The sequence below is a fragment of the Lipotes vexillifer genome, unplaced genomic scaffold (assembly GCF_000442215.2).
Source record: "Lipotes vexillifer unplaced genomic scaffold, Lipotes_vexillifer_v1.1 scaffold788, whole genome shotgun sequence".
Lineage (NCBI taxonomy): Eukaryota > Metazoa > Chordata > Mammalia > Artiodactyla > Lipotidae > Lipotes > Lipotes vexillifer.
The window spans coordinates 1,333,244-1,345,358 of record NW_006791862.1 but is presented as its reverse complement, the minus strand read 5'-3'; the positions used below and the strand labels follow the sequence as shown (position 1 = coordinate 1,345,358).

The following is a 12,115-nucleotide window of genomic DNA, read 5'->3' as shown; positions in this document are numbered from 1 at the left end:
CTTTTTCTGATAGTCTTATAATGTATGAAAGCTTATTATTTCATTCCTTTATGTTTTGGGCTAAGGATGAGCTTTCAAGCAACTTAGATTAAAAAAAAAAAGGAAGAGGGTGCCAATAATAATTTAGACCATTTGAATAATCGTAGAGGATCTGGGAATGGATCCCAAGAGGTAAAGGGAATCTTTGTCATTTAGGGAAATTTTATTAATAAATAAAAATTATTTTTGTCCACAGATATGTTTTTCATCCACCTCCTTCCTCCCTGTCTCCATCCAGCTCTATAGCCTGTGTGTTCTATAGAAAATATAGTCAATAAAAATCAACATTCTTTACTTACTTACTATAATTTGTGGTTGACCATAAAGCATCCCTGGTAGAGATAAGAATACAGATAATGTTTAACTGGCTGTGAGAAAAGAGACAGTACTATATTTAATACACCTCTTTTTCTACTCTGATTCTAACCACCATGATACAGCATGTTTCCTTTTGAAGCATGTCAGTTTTTCCCTTGGATGACCAGCCCTAAAAATGATGAGAGTTAGTATCAGAAAAGAAGTCAAGGTCAAGCCAGATTTTCCTTCCTAAAAAGAAGAGATTTCCTCTAAGTTCCCCTTTTTAAATAAGCTCTTTAGAAATGGATGGTGATGCAATGCTAAAACTCTTCATTGCATAATCAACCCCAACCTTGATAGTTTATAAAAACATTTGACAGCCTGTGACTCAGCCATCTTCTCACGTAGGGAAAAAGTCACACCTGAAAACCTGTTCTAAACGGTGAGCTCAGGAAGGAAAACTTGAGGGAAATTGCCTCAGGCAAAGAGAACCAATTCACCTCAGGAAGGGAGGAGTAATAAGTGGAGTGAGTGTCAAATAAGTGTCAAAAAGAGAAGCATTCATTGTTGTACTTGTTGTCCCGGCCCCACCCTGCGATGTAATCCCTGTGGAGTCTCACCCTCATTCATAGTCATACTATGTATGCCTCACCTGCCTGGTTCTTGATTGCTTATTAAGTGGCAGCCAAGAATTGGAGAGGGAAAAATCCTTCCTTTCTGTTGCATTCTAGGCCCCTCCTTGTCTCCTTCCTCCTGATTCCCACGCCACCTCCAACATACATCCTTGCACATCTACCCCCCTTTGTTCTCTGCTTCCTCATATTTACCTCCTCCTTGCTTCAAAGCCTAGCATGCTGGTTAATAGGAACCACAGAGGTTTGGGCAGGTAATAGGGGTCTTCTCAGCAAAATCAGGCTTTTTTGAGCTTGCTGTTCCTTTTATTGCCATCTCAGATAGAAAGGCACCAAGAGGCAGGAGACAGATAATAATACACATGGTATTTTGATAACTCTGTGTTCCGTGTCATCAATATGCAGATGAGTTGTAGCCTGTGAGTTTTAATGCCCTGGGGGTTGTCCTCTTAAGGTGAGCTTTTCTGTATCCTTTCTTATTTAATCCAGATCTGGCATCTGTGTTTCAGTGATATTATTTCTCCTAGCCTCTGTAAAGCCTGCAGCATACTAATAATATTCTGTGTCCCTGTTAAAAAATAAATGGCCTGGACTTCCCTGGTGGCGCAGTGGTTGAGAGTCCGCCTGCCGATGCAGGGGACACGGGTTCATGCCCCGGTCCGGAAGGATCCCACATTCCGCGGAGCTGCTGGGCCCGTGGGCCATGGCCGCTGGACCTGCGCCTCCGGAGCCTGTGCTCCACAACGGGAGAGGCCACAGCAGTGAGAGGCCCGCGTACCGCAAATAAATAAATAAATAAATAAATAAATGGCCTAATCTCAACACCCTGGCTTGAGAGCCAGTCCACATGTAAGCTGTTTTAGGATTTCAAATTGTAAAATAAACAGGCAATTCCTTGTTTGTTTTTGTTTTTGTCATTTGGAAGCATGCAGAAATTTTCCCCCAAAAAGCTATGTTCATGTAAATAGAAATTTGATCAAGGATGTTATTGATGTTATATTTGTGAATAAATGTACAAATGCCCTATTTGCTTAGACTCTAGTTTGGGTTGTATTTTTTTCCTCATGTAAAGTAAATGAGGTTGAGTCACCTAGAGGATGATACATAGCAGGTGACCATTTTAAACCCCCTGCTTCCCACCCACCCCTTCTCCTGTTCCTCCTGTCCCCTCCCCCTGCAGGTTGTAGATGAGCACGAGAGTGTGGAGCAGAGTCGGCGAGCACAAGCTGAGCCCATCAACCTGGACAGCTGCCTGCGTGCTTTCACCAGTGAGGAGGAGCTAGGGGAAAATGAGATGTACTACTGCTCCAAGTGTAAGACCCACTGCTTGGCAACCAAGAAGCTAGATCTCTGGAGGCTCCCCCCTATTCTGGTATGTTACAGTCCCACCTCTGAGAGAGCAAGAATCTAGCTTGAAGGAAAGAAGTGGGGAACAAATAAGAGTTTTTGAGAATAAGACCCTTCCTGCAGCAGTGTTTAAAACACATTTGCTGTTGCACACAGAGATGAATTGTACTACAGATATATGCTAGTTTTGTATCCTAAAGAGCATACAGCCTAGAAGGGGAGAGAAGTCATAGAGACCAGTAACTGCATTAAGTGCAGTATATGAGAAGTGCCATGAGTGGTACAACCTGGTGAATTTGAACTTCAGGAGAAGGTGGAAGCACTCCTGGCTCTAGGGAGAGAGGAAGCTTTAGGCTTGTGCTTTATGGACTGCAGAAGAGAACAGAGGCTGAACCTCCAATCCCGCTGTGCTTCATCACATGGCCACAACACGCTGCTGAATTAAATGTGAAGGCGCAAGTGCACTGGGGCTTACATATTCTTTCTGGTTTGATGTACTTCTGCCTTCTCCATTCATGGATTAGGAGACTCACCTGTTGCTTGTCAAGAAAGTTTGAGGTGTCAGTTCTTCCTATTCATTTAAGAAAGTTTTTTCCTTAAGGGAGGAAATCATATCAAATATAAGGCACTGGCGTATTTTAACCAGACCTTGTGTGTATTTTTTTATTCATATCTTCTTCCTACTACTCTGTGAGACTGTGAATGTAGACCAGAACAACTTCCCAGGGAAGGATGCACAAGAAATTACTAATGCTGATTAGCTAGCTCCAGGGATGGGAAGCAGAGCACAGGGACAGGCTTGGGAACAGGTAGGTGGGAAGGGGGAAGTTTTTTTTTTTTAGTTGAGGTATAGTTAACATGGAATTAAATTCATAGATTTTAAATGTCTAGTTTGATGAGTTTGACAGTTATATATACTCATGTAACCATCACATAAAACATATCATGAAGCGTTGGCATTTGTAAAACTATGTTTTTGAGGTCTTTAAAGAATAATGAGGGGCTTCCTTGGTGGTGCAGTGGTTGAGAGTCCGCCTGCCGATGCAGGGGACACGGGTTCGTGCCCCGGTCCGGGAAGATCCCACATGCCGCGGAGCGGCTGGGCCCGTGAGCCATGGCCGCTGAGCCTGCGCGTCCAGAGCCTGTGCTCCGCAACGGGAGAGGCCACAACAGTGAGAGGCCCGCGTACCGCAAAAAAGAAAATTGCACCTGAAAGAAAGTAATGAATGGATGCAGTAATGATTAGCAGGTAAACTGGTAAATGATAGTAAATTTAAATAAGAAAAAAAAAAAAAAAAAAAAAAAACAAAGAATAATGAGGAGTGAATGTTATGTTGAGAGCTTGGTGGGCTTCTCTTAAATCCACACACCAGCATGCCCCTTAGAAAGGGGTTCTCTTTATATAAACAGTAAATTGTAAAGCATTTAGGGTAGAGGGAGCCACCCAAATATCTGTGCCCACAGCAGAGAGCATAATAACACTGCGTAAGGCTAGAGGAATTCATTGCTCTTGAAAAGAAAAAGAGAAGCCAAAAAAGAGAAGGGAGATTCTTATGCTCTTCAGGACAGTGAAACTCCGTGGTAGCAACCAAAGGATGTGGTAAGAAGGAAGAGGCCTCCTATTGGAGACTGGGTAAGTTTCATCTGTAAAAAACGCCTCCATTTTTCTTCAAAACATTCAGTATATAGTATTCTATCCTCATGAGTGTGTTTATGAATGGATCTTCTATGATATTGGAGAGAGGTAAAGGTCGGCATGTGTCACAAGCCCAGAGAACATGCAAGTATAGGCTCCTAGGATGTTGAAGGAAATTAGGAGGATTACCATGTTAGTCACTGCTAAAGGGCAGTGGCCTGACGGTTAACTGTGTTACATAATAAAATATATTCTTCCAGGGGAAAAAAAGTTAGGTTATATTTTTGGAACATTTACGTGTATTAGACTTGGGGATTTTTAATGTGTATTTTGTATCTTCAGAACTCTTTAATGCAAGTGTTTTCTATTCTTCTCCAGATTATTCATCTTAAACGATTTCAATTTGTAAATGGGCGATGGATAAAATCACAGAAAATTGTTAAATTTCCTCGTGAGAGCTTTGACCCTAGTGCTTTTTTGGTGCCGAGAGACCCAGCTGTCTGTCAGCGTAAACCACTCACACCCCAGGGGGATGACCTCTCTGAGCCCAGGGTTCTGGCAGGAGAGGGGAAGAAAGTGGATGCTCAGAACTCAGCTGGGGAAGACAACATGCTCCTGAGCAAGAGCCCATCCTCACTCAGCGCGAACGTCATCAGTAGCCCTAAAGGTGAGGAGGCCTGGGGGACTTCACGGAGCCCAGACATCACTCTGCAAGGGGCTCTCCAGGGATCCCTCTAGGCTGCGTGTTTCCCTGTTTTCCACTCTGGAGCAACAGCTTGGTTGTACAAGGAACCTGTCTGAAATGTGACTTTTAGCAAGAAGTACAGCCTCGTTAAATCTATTTTCTCATTCATAAAATGAAGATAATACTAAGTTCACAGAATGAGAAATTGATACATCAAGAGTAAAGCACTTTAGGACTTCCCTGGGTCCAGTTGTTAAGACTTAGCGCTTCCAGTGCAGGGGGCACGGGTTCAGTCCCTTGGTCAGGGAACTAAGATCCCACATGCCGTACTGCATAGCCAAAAAAACCCCAAAAACAAACAAAACATTTAAAAAAAGAAAAAGAGTAAAGAACTTTACATAGAGCCTGACATTTGGTGATCATGAATGATAGTTGTCATCCTTGTTCCCTTACAGCAGGAGTTCTCAAAATGTAGTCTGGGAACCCCTAGAGAGTCCCTGAGACCCCTTCTGGAGGATCAGAACTGTTTTCATAAAAACACTAAGTATTTGGGGGTTCCCTGGCGGTCCAGTTGTTAGGACTCAGCACTTTCTCTGCTGTGGCCCAAGGTTCAATCCCTGGTCAGGAAACTAAGATCCCACAAGCCACGCAGCAAGGCAAAAATAAAAGAAAAAGGAAGGGGCTTCCCTGGTGGCGCAGTGGTTGAGAGTCCGCCTGCCGATGCAGGGGACATGGGTTCGTGCCCCGGTCCGGGAGGGTCCCACATGCTGCGGAGCGGCTGGGCCCATGAGCCATGGCCTCTGAGCCTGCCTGTCCGCAGCCTCTGCTCCGCAGCGGGAGAGGCCACAACGGTGAGAGGCCCGCATATTGCAAAAAAAAAAAAAAAAAGAAAAGAAAAAGGAAAAATTACTAAGTATTTGCCTTTCCACTCTCATTCTCTCACAAGCAGAGTCAGAGCCAACAACACGTGTGATATTGTCAGTGAAATTTAGGCTTGTGTGGGATTTCCCTGGTGGTGCAGTGGTTAGGAATCCATCTGCCAGTGCAGGGGACACGGGTTTGAGCCCTGGTCCGGGAAGATCCCACGTGCCAAGGAGCAACTAAGCCCGTGCACCACAACTACTGAACCTGCACTCTAGAGCCCGAGAGCCACAATTACCGAGCCCACATGCCACAACTACTGAAGCCCGCGTGCCTAGAGCCTGTGATCTGTAACAAGAGAAGCCACCTCAATAAGAAGCCAGCACACCGCAAAGAAGAGTAGCTCCCGTTTACCGCAACTAGAGAAAGCCTGCGTGCAGCAACAAAGACCCAATGCAGCCAAAAATTAATTAATTAATTAAAAAAAGAAAGAAAAATATATGCTTGTATATTGTGTTTTTCAAATTCCTCAGTTTTAATTTCTAGCATGGTAAATATTGATAGATAGAACTTACATAAACAAAAGTTCTAGAGGTCCTCAACAATTTTTAAGGGTATATAAGGGGTTGGGGAGCTGTTCATGGCCCGCTACTTTACAGGATTGTTGTGAGAGGTAGAGATAATAGAGTTCCCATAATCATGCCTAGCAATAGTAAGTGCTTAATAATTGGTGATCGTATTTTTTAATCTAATTTTACAGAGAAGAAGAATATGTATTTGTAAGACTCCTTAGTCTAATATTGTTTTGAACTGAATCTGTCCTAAATCATCTTTCTGCTGTTTTCTAAGTCTGTATTTAGTTGTACTTCACATTTTCAGGACATTGCTGCCTTGAGGGGGTTGGTGTTGAGGAAGACAAGAATGTAACTTACTGTCCACATAATAGGAATAAAGAGTGGCCAGGCAGGACGCCCCTGTCTTTACCTTTATGTGTACGCTTGTGAAGTTGACTTCATAGTTAGCATTTGGTGGCTGGTTTACCTTGTGGCATTTGGTTTTATCTTTTCTTCCCTTTCACAGGTTCACCTTCTTCATCAAGAAAAAGTGGAACCAGCTGTCCCTCCAGCAAAAACAGCAGCCCTAACAGCAGCCCTCGGACTATAGGGAGGAGCAAAGGGAGGCTCCGGCTACCCCAGATCGGCAGCAAAAATAAACTGTCAAGTAGCAAGGAGAACTTGGATGCCAGCAAAGAGAACGGGGCTGGGCAAGTCTGTGAGCTGGCTGATGCCTTGAGCCGAGGGCACATGCTGGGGGGCAGCCAGCCTGAGCTGGTCACCCCACAGGACCATGAAGTAGCTTTGGCCAATGGCTTCCTTTATGAGCATGAGGCATGTGGCAACGGCTACAGCAATGGTCCGTTTGAAAACCACAGTGAAGAAGACAGCACCGATGACCAAAGAGAAGATATTCATGTTAAGCCTATTTATAATCTATATGCAATTTCGGTAAGTGGTTTGTTGTATGTATTCAGAATGATCTGCACTTTCAGTGGTTTGTTTGCTCATCTTCATTCATTCATTCATTCATCATTTTTTCAGGGCCTGCTTATTTGCTGGGCATTGAGCTTGGTGATAGACAAAGTTAGCAGTAGATATCTTAGCCTTTTGGGTAGAATCCAAGATGCTCACAGTGTAATAAAGGGAACAGTCGTGTAATCATTATAACCGGAATCACAGGTTCAAGTCATTCACAATTGTGTGTTTCTCAGGAATTTTTGCTTTCCAAAAATAATTACAAAAATAAAATGGAAAGATACAGAGTTTTAAAATTTTCAGTTTTCCTCTTTGATTTGTTTTTGGAAGAAGGAAAACACTTTTTTTTTCCCAAAAGTGTTTTCCTGTTTGGATCCTAGTACTGTGCCCTGTCAACTACTAATATACCTCCACTTTCTTCTCTCTTATAGTGCCATTCAGGAATTCTGGGCGGGGGCCATTACGTCACTTATGCCAAAAACCCAAACAGCAGGTGGTACTGTTACAATGACAGCAGCTGTAAGGTAAATATCCCCAATCTTTGAATAAAAGAAACAAATGTCAACAGAACTGGAGGACATTTGTTGAAATAATGGACTTTCTCCTGAATAGGAAATAGTTATTGCTATTAGAATCAGGAAAAAAGAAAAAAAAATTCCTCTAAGGGAGAATCAGTATATAGATGCCTTCAGTATAAAGGAATTAAAGTGATATGCAGGGAATTCCCTGGCACTCCAGTGGTTGGGACTCGAGGCCTTCACTGCAAGGGCCCGGGTTTGATCCCTGGTTGGGGTGGGGGGTTATGCAGAGCAGAGAATGAAAACAATGAAGAGGAAGAAGGTATTAGTTATAAGAAAAATTTCTTATCTTTTGAGCTAGTAGAATTTGATGGGTGGTTTTGTTTTATTTTTTGTCATTCTTTTGACTTGTCTATGGTATGAATATTTTCCCCAAAAAATCAAACATTGAAAATGATGGGTCTTATTTTTTAGGGGCAGGTATGAGACAGCCAAAATATTAAGCTGATTGGAAGCAATCAGGTTTAGTAATTAAAGAGAGTTGGTCCTCCCTTCCCTGGTGAGGATTAAGAGCCAGCATAGTGATGGCTTTTTAGTTAAAGCCTTTCTTGCTCCTTCAGGAACTTCACCCTGATGAAATTGACACCGACTCTGCCTACATTCTTTTCTATGAGCAGCAGGGGATAGACTATGCACAATTTCTGCCAAAGATTGACGGCAAAAAGATGGCAGACACAAGCAGCATGGACGAAGACTTTGAGTCTGATTACAAAAAGTACTGTGTGTTACAGTAAAGCTACCACTCTGGCTGCTAGACAGGCTGGTGATGAGGGAGATGACTCCCTGTAGCTGACATTGGGCAAAAGCGTCACTGAAAGGCAAGCTAAATGTGTAGTTATTTTATCCTGTGACCCTGAAGCACAAAATAAAAATCCTAATTAAAATAGCAGTTAACATAACAGTAGTAATAATTTTGTTTGGAAGTGTCTCACTCGAGCTCCCTGATAGAGAACTTTCAGGCAGAGCCCACCATTAGCCTGTAAACAAAAGGGTTTGGCACCAGCCACCTGGGACCAAATAAGAACTAAGTTGTGCTTGTCCAGATATGAACAAACATGTAGCAAGTATAGTTTACCAATAATCATAACAAAATACTAAGAATTTCCTTGGAGTCAAAGTAAAACAAAAAATTGTAGTGTTGTCTGGGGACGACATGACATGCTACCTCCTTTTTCCTGAAGTTTTATTCCACTGTAGTGACTGACACAATGGAGAAAGCAAGATCACAAAGGCGTGCGAAGGATTCTTACAGCATGGACACAGATTTTTCGATTTACTTTTTAAACCATTTTCCCACTCTTTCTATGTCTTTATTGCTTTTTGTTTTTGTTGTTGTGTTTGTGTTTGAGACACAACCAATCACTGGTGGTAGCAGAGGCATATATAAGTGGTAAGTCTGAAAGGGAGACTCTCTTAAGAGTTGCGTGCCTTCTACCCAGGGCCTTGGTTGGGAGATCCTGCAGGAAAAAAAAAAAAAAAAAAAAAAAAAAAAAAAAAAAAAAAAAAAAAAAAAAAAAAAAAAAAAAAAAAAAAAAAAAAAAGCATCCTGGGAGATCCAGCTAAAATAAAATAACCCTCCAGATAGAGGCGGCCTACTTTGAGGGTACTTGAAGAACCCTCAAAAATGTTTACCACCACTGCTGAGTGTGGGAGGGGAGTTGCCAAAATTTGCACCATCTTTACATGCACTGTTGCACAGAGAGCTTCTGAGAGGGAAAGTGGCAACAAAGTAGATGGTATTTTACAATTAGTGGTTGTTTGTTCTTTGTTTCTTTGTTTTGCACTTTAAAGAAAGAATACGTGCAAATGAACTTTTCAGAACTTGTTCATATTTGATGGCTATAAGGGCTATAAATTAACTTAATTGGGGCATTTTCCCTCATCATATTAAATTTAACAACAAAACACATCCCAAACATTGATAGTGTATAAGTATTTTTAATGAAATTGGTGGTTTTAGGAAGTAAACTTTTGTTTGCATGTCCATATACTTTTTTTATTTTGGTGTTTGTCCTTTTTATTTTTTATTTTTTTACATTTCACAGTAGTGGTCATCAAAAGTTATGTTTCTTTGCTCACTTCATTTTTTTCCTTCAATAATTCAAGACTGGAACAAAAGTATATAAATGTTATTTATTTCAGGCAACATTTTTTTCCTGTGTTGTTTTTAAATATGTATTCACTTTTTTTTCAGTCTTTTTTTATTCATCTGGACCCTGGAAGCTGATTCTCATTAATTGTCAGATTCCATTACCCTTCCTTCCTCATAGATAGTAGGTACCAATGTAATTAAGCATTTGTGTTCTGATATCTGAGGTCGGTTGCTATCCAGTTCTCCTCAGAGCATTTGGAAAGGTTGTCATAAATGGCCATCTAAGTTGAAACCCTATTCAGAAGAAGACTATAATTGCAGGTAGGAAGGAGTGGCCTAAATGGTATAATGTGATAAAGTCAGACAAAATGCAGACTTTATAGTTTCATGATTTTCAGTGTATAAAATCTGTCCATTCCTAACTGGACAAGTCCCACGAAAAAGTGGAAGATTTTAAAGAATTTCCTTACAGATGTTTTATTTAAGCAGGTAGCACAATCTACTAATGTTGTTTGATCTGTGTTGGTTATATTGGTTGTAATTAATTTTTTTAATTCATGATTAGCAGAAAATTTATTAAATTAACTAACTACATTCACTTTGTAAATTACTGTATAAAACTTGTTGACAATGCACTGACTTTAGAAAGATGTTAATGTACATAAATAGAGTGTAAATAAAATAGTGTTGATGTACTGAAATATGAACTGTATAAAAAAGTATTGGTAATTGTATATGGAGTGTAACTGTTTATCTGTAACTATTATCCAAACAAATTAAATACTGTGGATGCATCTATGTGCTGTTTTTCCTCTACACAAAAAGTAAACACAAAAAAGTCAAATTCTTTAGCCTTCCTCTCTGTGACCCTGTTTTAATTCTCCTAACTCGAATAATACCTACCTGACTTACAGAGTTGGAGGTTCTATCTCTGAGGGAATGCAAGCTGTGTTGAAGGTAGAACAAGATACCTGCAGTGACCGGATAAATTGATTTAAATTTGGCCCACATCCCTGTTAGGAAATTGCTTCGAAAGCATTGAAGGGGTTGGGGAGAAGGGTGGCTTGCTGGTTTGGAACTAAGAATTGATGAAGGACATTTCGCAATAGTTTTCTTGCAGATTAAGAGAGAAGGTGAAGAAGAGGCTGACTTCTTATTTGTAAAATGCCTTGAGATGATCCTGGATTTCTAGGGGGCTCTGAGAAACCAGGGATATCCCTGGTTGTCGTTCTGGGAGATCTCCAGGGAGGCAGTTGACAGTGTTGAGAAGAGTCGAAGATTTAGAGTTGTGGGTCCTTCACATTCAATCTTTAGAGTTGTGGGTCCTTCACATTCAATCCTATCTATTTACCTTTAAAATCAGAATACCTACCTCTGGGGCTTATATTAAGTAAATGAAGTATGTAAATGCCTGACACAGTTTCTTGGGAAGTGCTCAATGAATGTGAAATCCTAGCCCCATGAGATCAGTCCTATACAAGGAGGTTTTTGTATTCCCTTGCCGTACTGACACTAAAAGAATTTGATAGCTCTCTGCTCACATTCTCCAAAAACCAGGAATACACATTAAAAATGTATAGAATGAAACACGTTGAATCAGCAGCAATAGTAGCTTGTTTAAGGAAACAAACAAACAGGAAAAGGATCAGAAAAGTCATCAGAAATGAAGCACGGCTTCCAAAGTGCAGTCTGTGTCTCTGGCTTTTTAAAAGACAGCCTTGAATATCTTCATCTTTGTATCTCAAACATTGTTCCTGGCACATGGAAGGTAAATAATATATAAAATAAATAATATTTTAATGAAAAAAAAAAGACAGTCTTGAAAAGAAACAACATATAGAGATGGGCAGGCATTTTATTTCTGGTTCCTGAATGGCCCTGTAAATTGAGAGCGGTCATCAGCCTCTCTGGCTAAGGCAGTTCAACATGGAATCTCCCTTCCACTTGGTGGCATTGCTCACTTATGGGTTCTTTTCTTAGTTGTAGATACCATTGAATTGGAGCAAGTAGAGGAATTGCCACATTTTCTCCAACTATTTTAAAGGTTGACTATAGAATTTTACTAGGCTAGAGCCAGAATGTGCAGCTTAGGGAACAGAGATCCCAGCTTTCCTTGATGATGTACCGCCAGGTTTCTTAGTATTGAAATCAGAAGGTCAGAAACACACCTACGTCTATGATCAGAGACCCCTACGTGATAGAGCAATAAAAAGAGGCTGCCTTTAGGTTTGCCAAACTTCCTGCCAGTGGAAAGCAACGTAGTAGATAAGAGTGCAGGAGTTGCAAACTCAGAGACCTATAGGGACCAGGTTGGGAACAGAGTGTAAGAGAAGCTGGTCCAGCTGTGGATGAGAATGGGGAATAGTGGTGAGTTGTAGGGCACACATCCTTCTAAAGGCTCCATTTGTTGCCATGC

The 12,115-nt window shown here is 41.1% G+C and overlaps 1 protein-coding gene across 1 annotated transcript in view; it reads left to right on the top strand.

Moving 5' to 3' along the window:
• The window catches only part of USP32 (ubiquitin specific peptidase 32), a 200,329-nt gene extending 191,838 nt beyond the window's left edge, over positions 1–8,491 (top strand). Inside the window, exons 30-34 of the mRNA XM_007464900.1 lie at positions 2,149–2,340; positions 4,330–4,618; positions 6,578–7,002; positions 7,461–7,553; positions 8,168–8,491. Coding sequence (XP_007464962.1) covers positions 2,149–2,340; positions 4,330–4,618; positions 6,578–7,002; positions 7,461–7,553; positions 8,168–8,341 — 1,173 coding nt within the window. The 3' untranslated portion in view covers positions 8,342–8,491. The remainder of the gene's footprint in view (positions 1–2,148; positions 2,341–4,329; positions 4,619–6,577; positions 7,003–7,460; positions 7,554–8,167) is intronic.
• The last annotated feature ends 3,624 nt before the right edge of the window (positions 8,492–12,115 follow it).